Genomic DNA, 20,735 nt, shown 5'->3' with positions numbered 1-20,735 from the left:
GCCACGAATCACGTTTGGACAATGTTAGTAGCTGTAGCGATACTATTCTAATTCGCATGTGCTGCATCGCTGTACCTTCATTTTTTGAAGTGTCCCCTCCCCCAGAATTTCCAATCTGTCCCACCCCTCAATTCTGGAATACGTCCCAGCCAATGTCCCAAAAATACTCGTTTACCCTGGCTATGTATTCACTCGTCAGGACGAGTCACATCAAGAAAAAAGAAAAACGGCGCGAAAAAGGGCAATTGGCTGATGAAAAATTACGATGATTCGGTCCTCAAATTCACATTTTCCAGAGAACGACGACTCCCGGAAGCACGGAGGACCTCATCCGAATGCGCAAGAGCATTCAATCGAAAGATGAGAAAATTCAGCAGTTGGAGAGGATGGTCAACGACTTGAGAAAGTATGTTTTTGGATTTTTTTTCCTATGCTGAAAATAGTCGAAAAATATTTGGAGAAAATTAAAAAAGGCTTCTCTATTTCAGAACGCTCGGTGACGAAACGGAGCGGCGTAAATCAACATTGGCTACGATAACAGACACATTTGAGGCTCAAATTGATAGATTACGAGACGAGAACTATGAAAAAGTGAGATTTCTAAAATAGAAAATTTTTGGAAAGCGGAACTCTCAAACAAACCTTTTTTCTCACGTATGATGCAGCAATTTTATTTTTAGTTTTCGATAAGGATCACTTCAATATTTTTCTATCTCATATTTATTTATGAATGCAGGAAATTTTTTTCAGGAACTGCTCATCAATGAGCTCAGAACCGAAAGGGACAAGTATGCAGCGATGGTGGATAAAAGTGAGTATTGAGTCTCGGAGTATAGTCAAGAAAAACGCAAAAAAATGGAAAAGAAGAGGAGAAGAAGACCGCTTCTTCTCTTTGACATGTAAAGAGAGCAGCACTCTTCTCTCCATCGCCTTCTTTTTTTGCTCCGCCCATTCTTCAATTTTTTTTTCTGCTATGCTCGGTTGTGCATCTATTTTTTCCAGATAGCGGAGACGAAGCTCTCAGTCGAATGGAGGAAATAAGGCAAAAAATACAGGAAAGAAAGAAGAAAGGACGTTTGGGAGTGACAGCAGGAGGGTAAGGTTTTCGTAGGAAAAAGAAAATCGACAGAAAAGAAAATCGAGGAGTCATTATTTTGTCTTGTGGCTTACGAGTTAGGGATATGTTCTGAAAACATGAAGGAGTAGTATGGAGGAGAAGAAATTGGAGAGGTGTACTCTGAGATTTTCTCGAGAAAAAGAAACGAAAGAGAAAGCAAAAAATGAGTGAAACATGATACATTTCAGATTATCCGAACATGCTAGAACATCATCTGGATCCATGATGCAACAATCTTTGCATAGAAGGTGAGTCATGTTATGAACTAGAAATAAAACCATAGTTTTAAAATTTCTGAAAAATTCAAAACGAAAATTAGTAGCAAAAACTGATATCTGTGAGAAAAAGAAAATGTAGAAAGGCTTTCTAGAATAGATTAGCTTCAAAAAATGGGTTACTGAAATCGCAAAATGAGCGATGGAGGTTTTCGGTAGATGATTATAATGATGAATTGCTTTTTTGTTGAATGAATCTGGTTTCGGAGCTGATTTACTACAATATTAAATTCATCAAAATCGCTATTCCAGAAAGATGTACCCATTTAAATCTATGCCAGTTCATCCAGAAACTCGAGCTGAACGAAAAAAAACATCCTTAATGATTAGAAGTTTTCTCAGGAAAATAAAAATTTATCTAGTAGCAACAAAACTTATAAAGGCCTGAAACAATAATTATATGGCAATTTCATCAATCGAACTACAGTAACTTCAAACAACAAATATTTTCACCCAGATCATCGAGCGGATCATCGTTCGACCCTGTGCCAACAGCACCAATGCCATATAATATGTTCAAAAACGCAACAAACAACAAACAAAACGGTGGTTCATACGGATAATCAGTTTATCTAAAAATCCAAACGAAAACATTTTTTCTCTTGTCATTCTAGCTAGTTATCATATCTAATTATTATTTACATATTTAATTTGTTCTTTCCTGGTTACTTTCCTTTCCAGCGCATAATTTTGCACAAATTTCCAAAGTTCATTCCTGGATATTAAAAGAGAACTCTGAATTATTTTCAGAAAAATGTGTAGATTCATGGTATATATTTGTTTCAAAACTTCCAGAAGTGAGTTTGCAAAAAAAAACCCCCCAGTTTTCCTATTACTCTGAAAATTTCTAAAACATTATCAATTTTTGAACAAGTTTCCGCCAAAACTGAAAATTTTAGGCCACCAATAGAAAAGTGAAAAAAGCGAGTTTTAGTTTTGAAGAGAATTCAAAAAAAAAAGCTTGAACCAACTAGTCCAGAAATAGATGAAAACAAAGATTTTAGCATTTGAAAGCGATTTTTTAATGTTTTGCAAATTTCTTTGATTTTCATAATTGTCTACACATTTTAATCTAATAAGAATTTCGTTCGGAGTCCCGCTCTAATGTAAAAAATAGTAATACACTTCGAAGTCAGTTCATATCAGAAATGCCATTTTCTGCTCCTCTCAAATTTATATAGTCGGTTAAGAAGATCTTTCCACTTTCGTTTTGCTCCTTTCAGTTACAATTCTTGTTCAAATTTGCCAAAGTTTTCAATTTTGTTTTTGTATGTGAATAATTCCTTTTTCAATGAATTATCGGTGTTTAGAAGAATAAGACAAAAAACGTTTTTTTCAAAGAAGGAAAAGAATTTTGGTGAAAAACTCCACAAAAAACAGCTGCCATTCGTGGAAAGTACATCAGCTGTCAGCGTATGTGTGTGTTTGCAAACAAAACTAAATAAAACAATGGTGAGTCTCGCTCAAAATGAGGAATGAGGGAACCAGAGAAAAAAGTCTTTACCAAAAAAAAGATGAAAGAAAAATAAAAACAGAATTAAGGCTTTCTGCTTTCAACAAGGGCAAGAATACCTTTTTTTCAAAGAATATTTGGATTTTCGGTTTCGTTTTTCGAAGTCAGAAACAAATTAGGTTATTGTTCTTCTGAAAACAAATTTGACTAAAAATTCATCACAACATTCATAGAAATATATAGTTATTCTCAAAATGAAACATTTATCAGAATTTGAGATCTACCCTGTAGTTTGAAAAAATGAAACTGCAAAGTGAAGAGAGAAGTATAGCGTCTGAATCTGTGACAATAAAAAACGGATAATTTGGAATGAGCACTTGTTGAAGAAATTGAAGAAAAAAAAACAGGAAATCACCGACAGGAAAGTGAAAGAGTTGTTGAAAGAGCAAAAATATTTACAATGACAGTTTGCAAAATTAGTTGAAGCGAACAAATTAGGACCAGTAAGGTGAAGGGCGTGAGGGAAAAATGGAAAAGGAATAGACAATAATATAATAAATTTAATTTTAAAAATAAACAGTAGGTGAAGCTCCAGACCCATCGGACACCACAGTGACTGGAACCAGATGAGCGCCTTGGGAACGTTTTGGTCCGGGCGACTTGGATTCGTAGCAGCGGTCTCTTTCACTATTCACCACATACCTGAATTCAAAAACTTTGAATCCTCTGGAAATCAAAATTATGCTCACCTAGAATTGATCGGTGTCGTTGTGGTGATTGAAATTCCTGTATCTGTGGTTCCATTGAGCCAACAAATGCTGGAACGCCGATTTCCTTGCTTCCACTTTTCACAAAATTTTCGGCACACCAAAATAGCCAACATCGCGAAAATTAGACAAAGGATGATCATTATCAACAATGCAAAAGTTGTAGTTGAGTGTAATACAAATGACGGATTGTCGATATTGACCTTAGTGATAGCCATTTGGGTTCCATCCTTTGCCACAACTATCAATTCACAAGTTTTACATTGTAAATGTGCTTTCGGTAAGAGTTTCACCACTCCATTGGTGTCCACTTCGAAGTCACTGAAAAAATACAGATTAAAAAATCCCGATTTCATAAAATCCTACTTATTCATGTTCATCAAAATATAGGTCAGCTTGTTTCCAGTTCGTGATGTGGCATTGACTACTCCGAGCACATTTAATTTTCCAATGGTCATACGGTACTCGAATTTCTCAAATTTGACAGGTGTTCGGCATGTTTCTTCAGAGTTGGCTGTCATTAAGTGCAGAGTTGTGGAGACAACGTTCTCTCCATCACTAGCAGTCACATTCAGTGTTTCCGGCTTTTCGAGCTTTTTTCGGAGCACCACATTTCCAGAGACTTCATCGATGGATACTGTATTAGTGTCAGCAAGAAGAGAATAAGTGAGAGACGCGTTCTGAAAAATAAATCTCAAAACTAAATAGGAAATTTTAAACTCACATTTTCCGAGTTTGCTGTGACTGTGATTACTGTAGATCCGATTGGGGTAGACGGAGAAATCTTAAAAATAACTTTTTATTCAAAACGACAGTTATTCAAAATAGCAACCGTTGTTGAGTATGTGTTGTGCTGGAAGGCTAGAGATGGCTGTAGTCTGATGGATAAGATTGCGGTGCTGCTTCGCTCCGGATCGTCTTTTTCAGCTGCCTGAAAAAAAATGAGCGAATTAGAATTTTGCGCATATTTCTCGTCCCTGTTCTCTCTGATCTTTACCTACTGTTGATCTTCTAATCAAAATCCATCATTTTCCTCAACCTTTCATCGCCGTGTATGTGTGTTTCAAACAATTCGGTACCAATTAGAATCTTCAGAACCGTGCAACTGTGGCGCCAAGGACAATTCTACTCGTTTGTATTTTTTTCTAACTTGTAAACGAAAAAACATTTAAAAGGTGCATACACTATTGCCTTAAATTGAATGTGCGGAATTGAATAGAAATCAAATCGAACGCACATCTTGAAGTTGTTCAATGAACCAGATAAAAAACACGGCAGAAATAGAAGAAATGAAGAGAAAACGCGAACAAAAAATGGAAATGGCTTACCGTAACAAAGAAAGTGGCCCGTTGTGGGGGGTTTGAGGTAATTGAGCGGATGCTTCCGTCGTTATCAATCGCGAAATGTTCCGAAAGTTCTGAAAAATACGTTTTTTAAAAGAGAAAATACGCATGTTTCCACATGTTAAACAATTTTTGTCGAATTCCATTTTTGTTACTCTGCAATTATTGAAAAAAAAAATCAAAAATCTCAGAAAACCGATTCAAAAACGAAAAGTCTCTATTTTCGTCCATTTCTGAAAACCTAGAAGCTTCTCAAATTTTTTTGGAGGTCTCACAAAAACTGATAACTCCCGTTTTTTTAGAAGTGGTTTAGAGTTTTCAGTTTCAACCGGCAATTTTCAGAAAATCACCAAATTGACGAGAGCTGAGATTTTTCACTTTTTTGTATTCATCTTTTAAAATGTTTTGTATATTCCTGAAACAAATGATAGACTTTAATATATCTATTTTTAATGGCATCCCAATGCTTTTGATGTTTTTTTTTTAAATAATTTTTTTCGTCTCATTTCTATATCTTCTCCCCATTTTGCATTAAGCCACGCAACATGAAGTATGAAACGATATGGGCATTTTTCTTTTCTTACATACCTCCGGACAGAGAAAAGATCAGCGAAGCGTTGAGACGATCGCCATCTTGTGCCGAGATAGCCTCCGGTTCGAAAACCAATACACCATTCTGAAACATTTCGAAACGTTTTTTTAGGTTTCAATCTGATTCTAAACCCAAACTATAGTTGAACCTACCTTCTGCGTTTTAGCGGTATAGTGCGAATGTTTGAATTTCGGCAGCAAGTCGTTCACATCAACAACTGTCACATGTAACGGCACTTTTGATGCCAAACTGGGTTCTCCTTGATCTCTCGCCTCGATTTCTACAGAAAACTTTTTGATCTCCTCGTAATTAATGCGATCCTTAATAGTGATCACTGGTTTGAAAGGGTCGGGGATTTCCAAGAAGTGAGAGTGTGGTCCCGGGACAATTGAGTATTGTACGAAACTGTTTGGTCCCGGTTGATCATTGTCTGTGGCTTCGAAATCCGTGAATACAATTGTACCTAAAAAAATGAACTCGGAGTCCCAAAGTTGTTTTGACATCATTTTACCAGTTGGCAGTTCTTCCTTTATTTCTACAAAGTACTCGGCTGAATCAAACACTGGCGCGTTGTCGTTAATGTCTTTGACGGTCACAAAAACCGAGATGTTCAACTGCAATTATTCATCAATTGTTATCAGATTAGGAACAGAGAAGCGTGTTTCTTTTTCATTGGTAGTTGTATCTGTCATTTCCGATCATTTTCTTCTATTATTGCCTCCCATACCTGACTGAAATCGGCATCCAGATTAGAGGAACGGCATTCGACGACAGCTTCAAACTTGCCGACTCCCTGAAATTATACGATCAAAAAATTGCCTTCATTTTGCGGGATACAGGTGTCATTTTCTTCTTTTCCCCTGATCCGTTCCTTTTTCGGTTCATCATTGACTAACGCGCCATAAAACTTGTAGGCCAAGTGTCTTGTGTCCCTCAAAATGGTACGTCTTAGAAAGAAAAGCCTAGACTTTCTCAGCCACTCCCAAATAGGAGAGGAAATAGACATCGAGCGATGAATACCGAGTGCTCTTTTGTTTTACACGCTAACCACTTAGAATGGTCTGTCAACAACGAAGGCAAGACTCCGACGCATCGCAATGCTCAACTATATTTAAGTTTCTCAGAGAGAGCTCCGCCTCAGATTTCATGATCACGAACAGAATAGAATTGGGGAGAGAGATAATTGAAAGCAAATGGAGAGAACATACTGTGATAAGACAAGAGCAAACATAAATTCGCTTCATTTGAACTTTGAATGCAGCGCAACATGTTGTGTTTATCTCTTCATTCAAGGATCAAAAATAGGAGAGTCTAGCGGCAAATTTTGTGATATTGTGTGGAATATTTGAGACACGTTTTTGATTAATACAGATCCTGAGTGAATTCAAAAATGTTGAAGCTGTAAGAATTAAAAAAGAGTTTTTAGGGAGCTTAACACCGGCTCCAAATCAGAACCATGTCTTTGCTTCAAGGGAAGAAAGTATTCTGAAGACATTTTCAAAAACTACAATTAATCAAAAAGAGGTACGTGTTTCTAAAAAAACCATAAATCATATAAGTAACACTGTAGCTTAGCAGATTGGAACGCGACACCTCCAACGTTTTTCTTCCAACTTTTTCTTCATTCCCAAATTACCTCATCTCTATCCAATCCCTTCTTCAGAATCAAATCGTGACTGCCAGGCTTCACATCCACCAAATCATTTCCCTTCACAACACGTAGCTCAACATCGCTTGTTTCTTTTGATGTCTCCGCCGCTTCGAAAGGCAGCGTGCCGATCACGTTTCCTGTAAAAAACCCCATGTTGATTTATCGGACTTTATCTAAGAATCTCATATTTTTAGGCATAGAGAGTTTCGCAACATCTCCATCCTCTTTTCATCTACAACCCATCATTATCCCATTATCGCTCCGTCATCGTTAGTTACATGACGATCACGATTGGTGCTAATAATAAACTTGCCCAATGTGTGTACCCGAATCTCATTCATTTCCTTCCATTTACTTCTTTAACTTTCCTTCCATGCCACTCTTAACAATTCTGCACAACGGACACGTTTCGTGTCGGATCAAATTGGCTCAACTAAATCTTGTTAGCAGGTTTCTAGCGAATGCCTATTGTATGCCCATGTCCTTCAAGGGGTGGGGGTGACTAATGATCAGCTATGGCGGGGTCTATCGTTTTGGGAGTAAAAGGGGACCCGATGGAAAATAATTTGGGACAAGGAAGAAGATAAATTGCGCGGTCGAGCAGAAACATTGAGAATTAAACCTCGAAAGCACAGATAAAGAAAATTCGTTCGGAGTGAAAGTAAAGTTTCACAACGGTTTCATTTATAGGTCGGGATTGTCGTTTCCACCTTTCGTCTAAAAAACGCTCTTCGGGCAATTATCGAATGACTTTTCCCGTATTACTATTATGAAACGACCCAAAGAAGCGATATAGTGAAAACATTAAAAAAACAGACCTGGTTTCAAATCCTCAAATGCTGATAGATACACAGAACTCATTCCATTTTTTAACAGACACGTGTGATAGGTTCGAGCTAGGAGGAGTATGATCGTTAAACCCAAGTAGGGTTTCATTTCTGAAACTTTTTTTTCTTGTTTGGATTTTAAGGAACTTCGAGACTTTGAAATAAATTGCAATCATTGAAAAATAAGTAAAACGTTTCAAAACAGACAAGGAAGACACAAAAAATCAAAAAAAAAAGAGCAAGAGGGAGGAATTTGAAGAATGACGCGAAACATCAACAAGATCTGGATTCGCTAATGTTCGGAGCTTTGTCGCTAGGCAGAGCAACAGAAAAAAAAACTACGGTTCGAATCCCAAGTGAGACAGGGATGGAAAAAGCAAGAACATACGCGGAAAGCCTGAGTGGACAGGCAGAAGAGAGCAGCTTGCGGAGAGCATATATGAGCCGGCCCGCCAAGGAGAAACGAGAGCCCCTTGTTGTTATAAGGAGGGATGAAGGTACTGTCTAGATTTTTTCGCTTGTTGCTCCACGTTTTGTTTCACGTACTTGACGGGTTTTCCAGTGGGAATATGAATATAAAAAAGTATAAAAATATTGCCTCCAGAACATAAAAGAGCCTGAATAAAAGAAAGGAATAAAAGAATAAATATAATAACTGAATAGAAAAGCGGAAGAGCTCTTCCCAAGATCGAATCTCCAAGTTTGCTGGTTAGGATATGAGTATTTGAATAGGCATAAAACAAACAAACAAGCAACATAAAGAGTAAGATTTTGATTTATGAAGCCTATGTACAAAAAGATACCAAATCTGGGGGATTGCCACTTTCGTATGTGTTATTGTCAAAAGAAGTGGCGACAGCAGAAGGATCCTAAATGGAAGAGGGGGGGGGGGGCGCCAAAGTATGCACCGCCCACTTTTCTTGCGCCGACGACTACCATAATCGGGTAGAAAGAAAAGAGAAGGAAAACGATTGAAAATGATTCATGCGATATTCATCGGAGGTCCGCCTGTAAAAAAAAGGCCAAAAAACTCGGAATCTCTTTTCTCTCTCTATGTACATAGGACTTCACCAAAGACGGTTATGAGGAAGTCGGAAGATATGAAAAAAGTAGTGAAAAGCATAAGAAGAAGATGCCCACCCATTCTGGATGGCGATCTGATAGTAAAGGCATTTTCTTTATTCATATTGAATGCAACTTTATAAGGAGAAAAATATACATATGGAAAACAAGCTTAAAGGCTAATAAAGCTGCAACGGGGCTATAAGCCCTGTACTTGAAACATATGAGACCCTCTCTCCACTTGAACCGACCCCCCGGCCTACCCCAACACCTCGCCCCCCCCCCCCCTCTTCCACCGCCAAAATGAAGGCCGCTATATGCAATTTCGGGAATTAATGAAAGCGAAAAGCTAGAGAGTGCTGGTTTGAAGAAAGAGGTTGCGGACCTATAATTAATTGCGTGTGAAACAGTGTCTTCAGAAGGAAGAGTAGGCATTTTGCAACACAACGCTACTCAAATTATCTATTGCGAAGATGGTTTTAGAGAAAATATAGACTGGAATACGAATAAGTTTGGAGAAAAAACGGAAAATTATGGATATGGAGTGTAGTTACTGTATAACTTTTAACTTTGAGCCAATTTTGTTGAGTTCTTGTCAGAGATGTTAAAAAATTGTCGACTGATAAATTCTAAATCATTATATCAGAAGTGTTTTATCTGTTGACACATTTTTGATATCTTGCATAGGAATGAGCATAATTGAGCTTGAAATTACTTGAGAGCCCTTTTATTAGAGTATTCAAAAAAATAAACTGCGTTTATCATAATGTGAAAAAGGGAAAAATTGTGAAGAAACGATTCATAAGTGTACAAACTTAAATGTGACGTTAGATTTGTCAGAAAAAAAAAACTGCACCCGAATCGAATACCGTAACTTTCGGCAGTCAGGCAGTTCGAAACTCAAACTTTGAGAGACACTGTACGACTGTTTGAATAATATTTTGAAGAAAGTTAATTGGAATTATTTCAGGTTGTTTCTCAAAATCGTGAATTGACAAACTATTGAAAATGAAGAATACCAACACAAGATTCAATTGAAAGATCTACTCACTTGACTTTTCGTACAGTATTAACTATTTTCATGCAAGCTTATTCGAAACTCTGCTTGCTGATAAATGAAATCAGAGAAAATTGAAAGAAATTCGTGAGAATGCAATTACTTTAACTCTCTCGTCTGACCAAAGGAAATAGGATCGAAAAGCCTTAAACTTTGTAAATCAAATCGTTAAATTTTTTTGCAATTCACTGTAATGAAAGAATTTGGTAAACACGAACTAAACACAAAAGGACGTGTGGTGGGAGGGATAGCTAATTGAGAGCCTCCTTCTCCTTCGTTCCTCTACTTCTCGCGATTAGGAGCGCCCCATTCCTTCACACAACCTGACATGTCGTACTGTGTGTGTGGACTTTTTTGATGCTGTGCTAAGACAAGTTGCGGTGTGCGGACAAACATAGGAGCAGCCCTTGCGCGAACGTCCCGCTGTGAGGGGCTATCGGTAATGGGACACCTCTCTTTTCTTGTTTTTCCGCCGGAGCGCGCCTACACCTGCAATTTGTGTCCTCTTTTACCATTCCACATTTTCCTCCGTGTTTTATGTGTGGTCGAAACAGTGCTCAGCGCCTCCGGGAAAGGAAGATACGGCAGAAATGGACAAGAAATTTGGGAAGAAATGAGACAACAAAAATTGATCTTCGAGGACAGATATAGAATTACAAGCACACTCAAATTGTCCATTTTGTGAACATAAAAAATCGGCGAAAGAATAGTGTGCAGTTTGAGATTTGAAAAAAAAATTCGTGAGTTCTGGAATTTAATCGGTTAGAACCTGGTAAATTGGGATATGAAACGAGATTGAAGTGAAAAGTACATAAGCAAGCCAATTTTACATCTGATTGAAAATGCATAGATGGTAAGTTTGTGTAAATAACAACGGTTGAAAAATGGACAAAAAATGTACCGACTTAAAAATTTAGGTTTCTTGAAAAGAGTTACATCGAATTTCGAATTGATATGTTGTTTTTTCATTTTCCGCAAATCAAAATTTCAGCGAACCAAAGTAAGTGAAAACATCCGTTCAATTTGCTACCGAGACTAGTGGACTGTTTGCCTGGTTGGGTGTGAAATCCAATCCACTGGATGCCAACGGTAAGGTGTGTCTGACAGCTCCAAAGAAGCGAAAGGCAAAGATAAATATGTGGTTCTTCTCGATTTGCAGGCAATGTTTCAGGAGAAAATCTATAATTTTTTTGAAATATTTAGTCAAATGTCTCACCTAGAAAGCTTCAATTTAAAGGAACACATTGTTCCAAAACCCTGTCGACACGTTCTCTATTGTTTTTCATTTTATGTTTTATTTTCCGTAATTCATTTTTGTGCGTTTCCCTGTGTGCATCTTCAAAATTATCTTGAGTATGGACGAACTTGCGGTAAGGACAAAGGCATGAGCACTCTTTGGTTCAATGTTTACCCTTCCATTTGCTTGATGAGTTATCCACGTGACCAAACTAATTAATCACAAATAGGATAGCTGGCTCGTAGCTTTTACTACTTTCTGTAATGCACACTTCCCTCATCATTTTTGTTTCTTTTTGTCGTTTTTGTTGTTTTTATGTTCGCTTCATAAACTGTTAGAAACCAAAAACCTTTGATGTCCTTTCTAAAAATGCAAATCCAGTTCTCTGTTTTTTTTCTTTTTTCTCTCCTGCCCTCATGTCAAAAAGTTACCACGTGTTTACAGAATTGAATAAAGTTGCAAGTTGTCGAATCTTGTTGAGAGTTCGACCTATAAACTTTTATGCAGCAAAAGTCGATGAACGAAAAAAATAGAGTCTCGCCAAGTAAGATCCCTCAAATTGACTTGTGAGAAGAGACGAGAAAAAAGGTGCCAGAGCATGGATATGGAATTCGGTGCAATTCGATACAAATACTCATCGCTCATGTTTCGTTTTCACTTCTTCACTTTTCGCACACTATTTAAAGATGAGGTGGTGTGAAATAATATGAAAGATCCCCACGAAACTTTAGGCCATGAAAATTTATGAAGTTGAAAAAATGAAACAGTAGTGTTGCATTTAGTCTAATAGAAATGGTAGCTTGGTCAATTTCGGAAGGTTCGGAAGAGGAAAACACGTGACAGAGAAAAAAAGAGATTTCAGCGAATATAAAATTATCTATACAAGGAAAACTGAATGGAAGAAAATTGTACTGGGAAAAGGTTTAGTTTTTCAGTGTAGCATAGAATCAAAGAAGACAATTTGGAATGGATAGATGTGAGATTTGAAGAAACAGATTTGACACACTGAAACATCATGGGGAAGGGGATATGATTACCATTGGTGCGTGTGGCAATTACACTTTTTACAAGAATGTTTCCTTAACAGCACTATCAAAGTGATTGAAGAGAGTTAGATGGCGACGGTGAACGTCATTTGATGTGGAAGCTGTACTGGCGGTGGATGTGGTCATCATGTCGGTAACATCCGATGCCAGCATCTTGTCAGCTTTCTTGCAGTCTACGCAGGAATATGATCTGATTGGAATATGAACGGATCCATTTGATTGATGGGAAACAGTGAGAGCCGATGTGGTGAGCAATCGTTGATTCTTATGATGAATTTGAGATTTTTCCGGGATGGTATCGTCTATCATTTGTTTGCTGATGATGGTGGTGAGTGACTTGCGGATGGGATTAACAATATTCTCTGGGATTTTCACAACCACGGCAACATGACCATTGGAGAGAAGTGGCTTGTTTTCCTCGTCTGTCGTGATGTCTTCAGTAGTGACACGAGAATCACGAGAAGAGCTGGTACCTGGGAATGATGGCAGTGAGATCTGAAAATAAACACGTTCATTGTATAAAGCACTTCTTTAAAATTTTAATATTTTCAAAGACCTTTTTCGGAGTCAATCTTTTGATTCTTCTCACAATTTTGGTTGACCACGAAGGATTAGAATCCGGAATTCCTAATTTTGTAGGAAAAAAGTAAACAAGAATGAATTTCGTTGTATACAACGCCTCCAACAGTTGTAGAATTATTAGTGGCGTACCAAGACACATTTTTTCCCATCATGACACAAAAATTTCAAGTCTCGAAGGCTTCATTCAAAAGCCAAGATTTTTAAATTTATTTTTTCAGACTCTTCTATTTTTCTGCTCCCCACCTTTTTCTTATCTGACATCAATCTATTGTGAACTCTTCCAACTGGATCTTCTGAAATCTCGGATCTGGCTCGGCTGCTAATATCAGTCCTCTCAATACTTCTAGCCGATCGAGAGTCATCTCGAACGACTACAGACGTGTTGCGCTCGTGGTTGGAGCGTGAGCTGAAAATTGGATTTTTAAAAACGATATTCGACGATTCGTTTGTGTCTTTTTTGTGATCCCTTCATCTACTGATCTATTTCATTTGTGACGCAACTGTGAGATGCTTTGCTCTACGAAACATGACACCAAAGTTTCCCGATCAGACCTTTTGTCTTTTTTTTTCCTCTTTTTGCTGTTTTCACATTATCGTCATTTTGTGTTGACGCTATTATAACTTAACACACTAGTGAACGTTGGAACTTTGAAATTGGGATTTCAACGAGTTTTAAACCAACTAAAAAAAAGTTCAGTTCTCGGGGAGAGAGACGAAAATGTAAGAAGCAGGAAAACAGATAGAAGACATGTTCTTCCTCCTTCCCTCCCAGTTGACTAATAGACCAATTAGCCAATCATTTATCTTCTTTTTCTTCCTAGTTTTTTCTTTCTTCCTGTTTGATCGTTTGCTCATTTGATTTTCCCTAGAAGACATGTCCCTATTATATAGGCTAGAATGCTTCAGATTAGCGAAACCTAAATCCTCAAACGGATTTATTTATGGGTTGACCACTACCGGAAATTGTCGCGGCAGTCAATTGTTTTTAGTTTTCGTGGTGCATTCAAAACTTTTTTTGAATGCGCTCGAAAACTTTTTCTTCTTTTCATCCATGTTGTGATTTCTGGCTAGACCTACCAAGTGTAGGTGTCTGGAACAATAGTGGTGGTGTAGTTGCGCGAGTACATCTGACTAGGATCCCGAAGACGGTGCATGCATTGGCATCGAAGGATGCGCACGAAGGCTTGACGGAATCTTTTATTGAAGACCGTGTAGATGATTGGGTTGATAGTACTGGAGACATATCCGAGCCACAAAAACAGCGTTCCACACCAAGATGGTAAAGTGCAGTGATGGCCACAGAATCCAACGACGAAGTTGATAAAGAAGAATGGTGTCCAGCAGACGAAGAAACATACGAAGACAACGGCAAGAACACGGGTAGCTTTGTGCTCATTGGCGAGGTCTTGGGTGGCGGTCTGAAAATTATGAATTGGTCTTTTCCTCTGGATTCTGGAGAGCAAACCCGTTTCGCTTCTGTTTTTTAGTTTTTAAGGAGACTAGAAATTTTAATCCTGTGAACTGTGAGGGCTGAAATATTAAAACTAGTTTTGGCAAATCACGCAGTAACAAAAAGTTTCCAAAGAAGAACAAGAGATCAGTTTTAGAAAAAAAAAAGAAGAAAGAGGTCCGATATGGATTTTCGAATTTTTCAAAACAAATCATATATTCCAATTGCTGTGAATTTTTTCTTACAGAGATCATTTTCGAAAAAAAAAGTGACAAGGGGTAATTGAAGGAAGTAAACCTAACCTAACTTTGTTTGATCTTTATACATCGCTTTTTTCTTCAGTTCTTTTTTGCACAAGCTCCCGTCTATCACTTCCTCCCCTCTAGCACTTTTGCTCAATTTTCAAGAAAAAATGTAGCGAAACATGTTGTAAACTGAAGACAATTCAAAAACTCTTGGGCACTCCCCGACGTCAAAAAAAGTTGTGAGTGCTCAGTGACGAAATTCGATATGAGATTTTTTTTTTGAAAAATGCAAAAAGAAAAACAGAGATGAAGACCTACCTGAAGAGAACTGCGACGGTTGACTTTATTGGTGATGGCGTTATAAAGATCGGATGTTCTGGTCTTCCATCTGTTGATCGTCGACGCTTTCTGTAGCGTCTTGTGGCCATTGCGATTGATGGATGGGCGGTTTGTGCCCAGTCGATCAGAGTCTCCGTTCTCGATATTCTCAATGTTTGACATGGTCCGTCCATGTGCTCCGATGGCTCGTCCGTTGACATGTGTTCCGTTGACCTGTGCTGAGTAGGTTCTGGAGTATCCCAACTTCCGATGATTCATTGTTCTCCGTAGCCCATTGCCGTTCGACCTATCGTCAGCACGTTGGCTTAAAATTGACGCTTGCTTTTTCAAAAGCTTTGTGGTCTTGGTGTAGGTGATGGACATGATCCCAAGAGGAATCAGGAATGTCATGGTGGAGCCGTAGATAATGTAATAGCGACTGAATATCATGCATTGATTGTCCTGTAGAATGTTGTTCTGATCTATAACCGCTAGAGCCGCTATAGGACAAGAAACCAGTAAAGTTGCTACCCAAACAAATGTGATTTTGAGAACAATCAGGGTCCGAGATCGGTTCCGACTTCGTAGAGGCTGAGAGATTCCGAGATAGCGATCCAGTGAGATGACCGACATATGAACAATGCTAGCGGAGCAGAGAAACACGTCCGAGTAGATGTACAGTAGACATAGTGACATACTCCAAGTCCATACCCCTGAATGATAATGTGTTAAGGTTAATTGTTGAAAAAGGAAAATGTTTATTTTTTTGGTGACTCAAACGGGATTACTTTAGCCAAAAAAATGAAATTCGTTTCCATTTAGCCTTGATAAATTTTCGAAAATCTCCATAACCGCATCTGACTCACCATGCTTAACTTCCACGACTATGCTCAACGGCATAACAATGCAACAGACGAGAAGATCCGCTAGAGCTAGTGAGAACAGGAAGTAGTTGGTGACATTATGAAGCCGTCGGTCAGTGGCAATGGCGACGCACACCAAAAAGTTTCCAACCAATCCGATGAGGCACAAAACCGGCAACAAGAACAGTGCGAACCCATTAATATGATAGATTCCCATTGGTGGGATAAGCTGAATTCTTATCGACCATACGCTCGTTGTGGAGAAGTGTGGTGCGACCACAGTCGTCGCGAATGATTCTAGATTTGTAATTTTTATTTAGGAGGAATAATTGAATAAAAATAGATCAAATCTTTCTTTCAGTGGGAAGAAGCTTTGATGCACGATCTAGATTAAATTAATCTAGGGTGAGCTTTTTCTTTCTTCTAACTATCTTCTCCCCCACGCAACAATTCAATTGGTTCTTGTTGATAAAACGGGAGGGGAGAAGACTGAATAAAGTAGATGACGAATAAAAATGGCTGAGTACAAGAAAAAAAGGGGGATGATGATGTTTCCGAATGTCGTTCGTTCTTATAGAGGAATAATCCTCTAGGATTCGTTTTTTTTTCTTTTTTTTTCGCTCCCTATCGTCAAAGGTGAATGAAGAACAGGAAGAACGAGGGGCAAATAGCTCAGGGCTGACAGGAAAAAAGCGAGGAAAACGAGAGGAGAGAAGAGAGAGGATGATTTTGAGAGCAAGCTCCGCCCATTTTTCCTGGTTTTCAGTTTCGTTTCATGTTTTTAGTATGGTTTTCCAGAACATGAGGCAACATCTTAGGCAAACAAATTTTGTGGTTTAGAAAATTCAGAAGGTGAAAATAATTTGTAACTTTTATAACTTCGAAAAAAACAAAAGATAGTTATTGAAAATAATCAAATAGGTCTTCTGAACTCTGAACTTATTCAACTCTTCATTTCATCTAATCTTTTTTTAATCGTTTCTAGATACTTCCCGCAAAGGTCAGTAGATCTATTTTCGATAGATCTCTGGAGCCAGCTTTCTCTAATCTCTAAGTGTTCTTATCTCAAAACTTTCATTTAAAGAAAAAAAAATCTGCAAAATGACTTTCCTATAACTCTTAGATCTCATACAAAAGTGGTTGATTTTATTTGGGGTTATTGGATACCTTTTTGTAATAGTACACGTACAGTGTGGAATGTTTTTTGAGACTTCTCGAGATTTTAGGGTTTGATCTGCTCCACCCGATATGAGGTAACCAAGTAAACAAAACCGTTTCTTGTATGTATACTCAGAACATGCTATATATCGGAAATAAGAAAAAAATTCAATCAAAAATTTCTTAATCAGACTTATATGAATTCCCTTGTTGTGTCTCTTGGGGGTGTCTCAATGTTTCTGACGAACGAAAAAAATCTGGTGGGTGGTAAAAAGAAGATGTAGACCCTAAACAGGCTTAAAAAAGACGGTGATTGAATATGCACGCGCGTTAGGTATGCGCATAACTTCTTGAGTTTTCCCTTCATCCTCTTCTCCTTACTTTTTTCGCCGCTAAAGGGCTTTTGTTCGTCAAAGATCCTGAAGCCTAGTCCTAACGACAAAAACGAAAAACAGCATCATCACCATCACCCAAGGCTTCTTTTTTTGTTGGAAAAAGAATAGAAAATAACCCTTTGAGAAAAAATCAACGAAGAAAAAATTAATACAGTTACTCACCATTCGCAAATGCTGCGTAAGGATCCTCAGGCGGCGCAGCGTGCGAAAAAAATTCGACGTGCATCAGAGAGTGGTCCTCTCTACTTTGTTCTGAAACAAAAGAAGAAAAAAATTTCACGTAAAATCAAGGAAATCGAAGGGACAACCCGCTAATTGCGATGTCGATGGGCGTAGGCAAGATGGGAAAATGGGGCAAATGGGACAGAAAACGAAAAAAAAATGTGTGAAACAAACGGGCATACAGGAAAACGAAGGTTGTTGCATAAGTAAGGGTCATTAGTGAAGAGAGCGGTCATTTCCAAGTGCCAATGCACTTGTCAGACAATCATAAGGTAGGTGCCGAAAAACAGATACCCTAGAAAGCAATTCTGGGAAGCGCCAAACGAGACAAAGATGAAAGTGGCCGAGAGTTTTGTTTCCAACAGCTTTTTTATGAGTGCCGACCTACTGGCAAACAACACAACGTCAGAAAATGAGAAGAAGCAAGGGGAGCAAGTGGTAAAAACGCTCAGCCGAGATTTTGAAGTGGGTGGTCTGTATGGTGGGATGGGAGGATATCTTGTATCTAACTACATGTATAACTCATTTGGCGGCTTTCTGTCCAGGCGCCGAACAGTACAAAGAGAAGAAAAACTTTGGTTTCATTGATCTTACGGTAGGTCAAAAGTTAGAAAAACGATAAATACATATACGTTTCAGATTGAATCAGGAGGCCCTGTTGTTTGAAATATAAAGAAATATTATATATGAACTTCGATAAACTCGCTGTAACTCTCATTTGGTTCTTCAACTGCTGGTTTGTCTAGAGATCATGTTGGACAATGAATATTTCAAAATTCTAAAAATCTTCCCGGATCTCATGAACAGAAACAAAACAACAACAAAAAGATACCCCTAGAAGCGACAAATGATTCATGAGACGGCTGAGAACAAGGAATTCGAAATTCTTTGAAAAACTTTTTTTGCTGTGATCATATTCAAAGAACAGGATATCCTAGAGCAATAAAAAACGGGGAAAGGAATATTGTGAGATTCATTTCAATTTATCGAGAAAAAAAAACTTTGAACGCGGTGTGGTGCACCCACGCTTTGGAAAATAAGGTATCGAAAAGGATTTTTTCATTAAAACGACTGGAAACTTTTTCTCATCGCCCCAACATTGGCACAAGTTCGAAACAATCATCAAGCCCGATTTGTGCAGGAAATTGAAAAATAGACAACCAAAAATTAAAATTCCTCACTTCCGTCTTTAGAATGGGAAATGAAAAAGTTTAGTTTTCTCAAAAGAAGAGATAGAGAGGAACTTTCGAAAAAAGTAAGCGTCATGAAATTTAGGTAAGTACATGCTGCTGCTACCTTTCAAGAATGTTCGCGTGTCACTTTGTGTGATTAGCATGTTAGTTGGGACGCGTTTGGATAGATGAAAAGTCAGGGCTACTTTCACTGATTGGTTCTAGAACAGACTAAGTTTATGCAGGAACAATGAGAAACAAGAAAAGAGCAGAAGCAACGCGGAGCTGCAAAAAAAGGAAAGAAAGGGAAGAAGAATTAATTTGAAGGCGCGTGAGGGAAGAAGAAAGGGAGGAGCTTCCCGCGTGAAAACGAAACTTTTTTGTGGTAAGGTCCCTCCAATGTTTGTCTTTCGTTCACCAAATATGTGTGACCTCTAGCATTTTTTGTCATGGAAAATTGAAATATTCGTCGTTTTCTCGTGAAGAATTGAAGATCAGTAAAAAGAGGAAGGAGAACTTGAAAAAAAGGAGGAGCATGAAGGAGAAAAAGGGATCGGGACGAAGAAAAAGAAGAAGAAAGAAAAAGTGAGGAAAAACGTTGAGTTGGCCCCGCCCATTTTTGTCGCCGCGTCCTTTCTCCTCCTAATATATTTGCTTTTTGGACTTGAGACAGCACATCAGCACTCCTGATGAGCGACAGGCTATCTATCTATCTACAGAAAAATATTTGGGAGAGTATGAGAAAATAAAACGCACAGTGTGTTCTGTGTTGGATGATAAGGTGCTTCCTGTTTTTTTTCGGTTGACAAAAAAGAAAATAAGGGGGAAAAGGACAATAGGAAATGACGGTGAGCTAACTGGGTGACGCTAGTCTCTGAAAAAATTCAGACAAGAATAAAAAAAAAATAGGAAAATATGATGAACACTAGGATCAATAGGAAAAAAGGAACACAATACAAATAATTGAATTTGGGGATAACAAAATAAGGCTGGGCGCCGTATGAGTAGATATTCAAAAGCCAAGATGAGTTAGGATTAATCATAATTGTTCAAAATGCTGTAAACTTGGAACTTTCATTCGATGTTTGCGAAAACATTAAAAATTGTAAAATTGTTTTCCTAGTGTTTTTTGAGGGTACGAGAGATTCGAACGCTCCTAAAATCGAATGCAACACGGAAAAAAAATGTTTCGAATTAAAACTTCCCTTTTCTCAAACAAGTCCTGAACAGAACAAGGACAGAATCGAAATGTTCCATTTTGAACAGATCGTAGTCGAACTGTCCCAAATTTGAACACTGTGAGCCGTGGAGCGGGCTGGCATTCAGTTGCAAAAAAGTTCCTCTTCGATACAGTCCGACTCCGTTCTGTTCGAATTGGAACATTTACAAATTTGTCACTATCGAGAAAATTTCAAAATTTCAAAAACTTAGCGTGTAAGAAATTGAATAACTCAGAAACTGTTAAAAAACATAAATTCCGAACGATCTTGCCTCTTCAAACTTTTGGTGTTGCGAATTGCTCAAAATTCAAAATATTTGTTCAATCCTTCCATGTGTGTTCCTCAAATCCTGCACACCACCGCTTCAACAACTAAACTTCATAAAAAGGAAAATTGTGTTTTGGAGAGCTGTTTTGCTCAATAACCTCAAAAACTAGCCAAAATACGGAACGAACCAATTCTTAGTTATTTTCTGTCAACGATTGGCGCAACCAGCGAACCAGAGGTTAATTAAACCGATCAAGTCAATTTTTCTTTGGTCTAGAGAAATGCAGCAAAAGCATTTACCGGTAGTAGGAATAAAAATAATTAAGCTGACCGAGTAGGAACAACAAAGAAGACTTATGTGCAAGTTATGATCAAAATAGAAGAGCCGTCATGAAGATCTGACAAAAAATACTTAT

The 20,735-nt window shown here is 38.0% G+C and overlaps 3 protein-coding genes across 3 annotated transcripts; 1 reads left to right on the top strand and 2 right to left on the bottom strand.

Moving 5' to 3' along the window:
- Nucleotides 1–152: 152 nt before the first annotated feature.
- On the top strand, nt 153–1,955 carry CBG16347 (the record flags this gene model as incomplete). The annotated part of the gene is made up of 7 exons (XM_045238775.1): nt 153–194; nt 297–406; nt 489–591; nt 751–811; nt 1,003–1,096; nt 1,306–1,365; nt 1,850–1,955. 7 exons carry the CDS (start codon nt 153–155, stop codon nt 1,953–1,955), a joined length of 576 nt encoding a protein of 191 aa, XP_045095868.1.
- Nucleotides 1,956–3,411: 1,456 nt separating this feature from the next.
- Nucleotides 3,412–8,134, bottom strand: Cbr-cdh-9 (the record flags this gene model as incomplete). Its single annotated transcript, XM_002643567.1, has 12 exons — nt 3,412–3,547; nt 3,595–3,933; nt 3,979–4,292; nt 4,337–4,396; nt 4,445–4,543; nt 4,941–5,029; nt 5,544–5,631; nt 5,700–6,010; nt 6,059–6,161; nt 6,275–6,340; nt 7,184–7,335; nt 8,017–8,134. 12 exons carry the CDS (start codon nt 8,132–8,134, stop codon nt 3,412–3,414), a joined length of 1,875 nt encoding a protein of 624 aa, XP_002643613.1.
- Nucleotides 8,135–12,445: 4,311 nt separating this feature from the next.
- Nucleotides 12,446–17,664, bottom strand: Cbr-ser-1 (the record flags this gene model as incomplete). The annotated part of the gene is made up of 6 exons (XM_002643568.1): nt 12,446–12,922; nt 13,253–13,415; nt 14,087–14,427; nt 15,023–15,735; nt 15,889–16,182; nt 17,601–17,664. The coding sequence occupies 6 exons, from the start codon at nt 17,662–17,664 to the stop codon at nt 12,446–12,448; spliced, it is 2,052 nt and encodes a 683-aa protein (XP_002643614.1).
- Between the last annotated feature and the right edge of the window lie 3,071 nt (nt 17,665–20,735).

The sequence above is a fragment of the Caenorhabditis briggsae genome (genome assembly GCF_000004555.2).
Source record: "Caenorhabditis briggsae complete genome, chrX, whole genome shotgun sequence".
Lineage (NCBI taxonomy): Eukaryota > Metazoa > Nematoda > Chromadorea > Rhabditida > Rhabditidae > Caenorhabditis > Caenorhabditis briggsae.
Note: the sequence above shows the minus strand (reverse complement) of the source record. Positions and strands in the feature narration are given on the sequence as shown.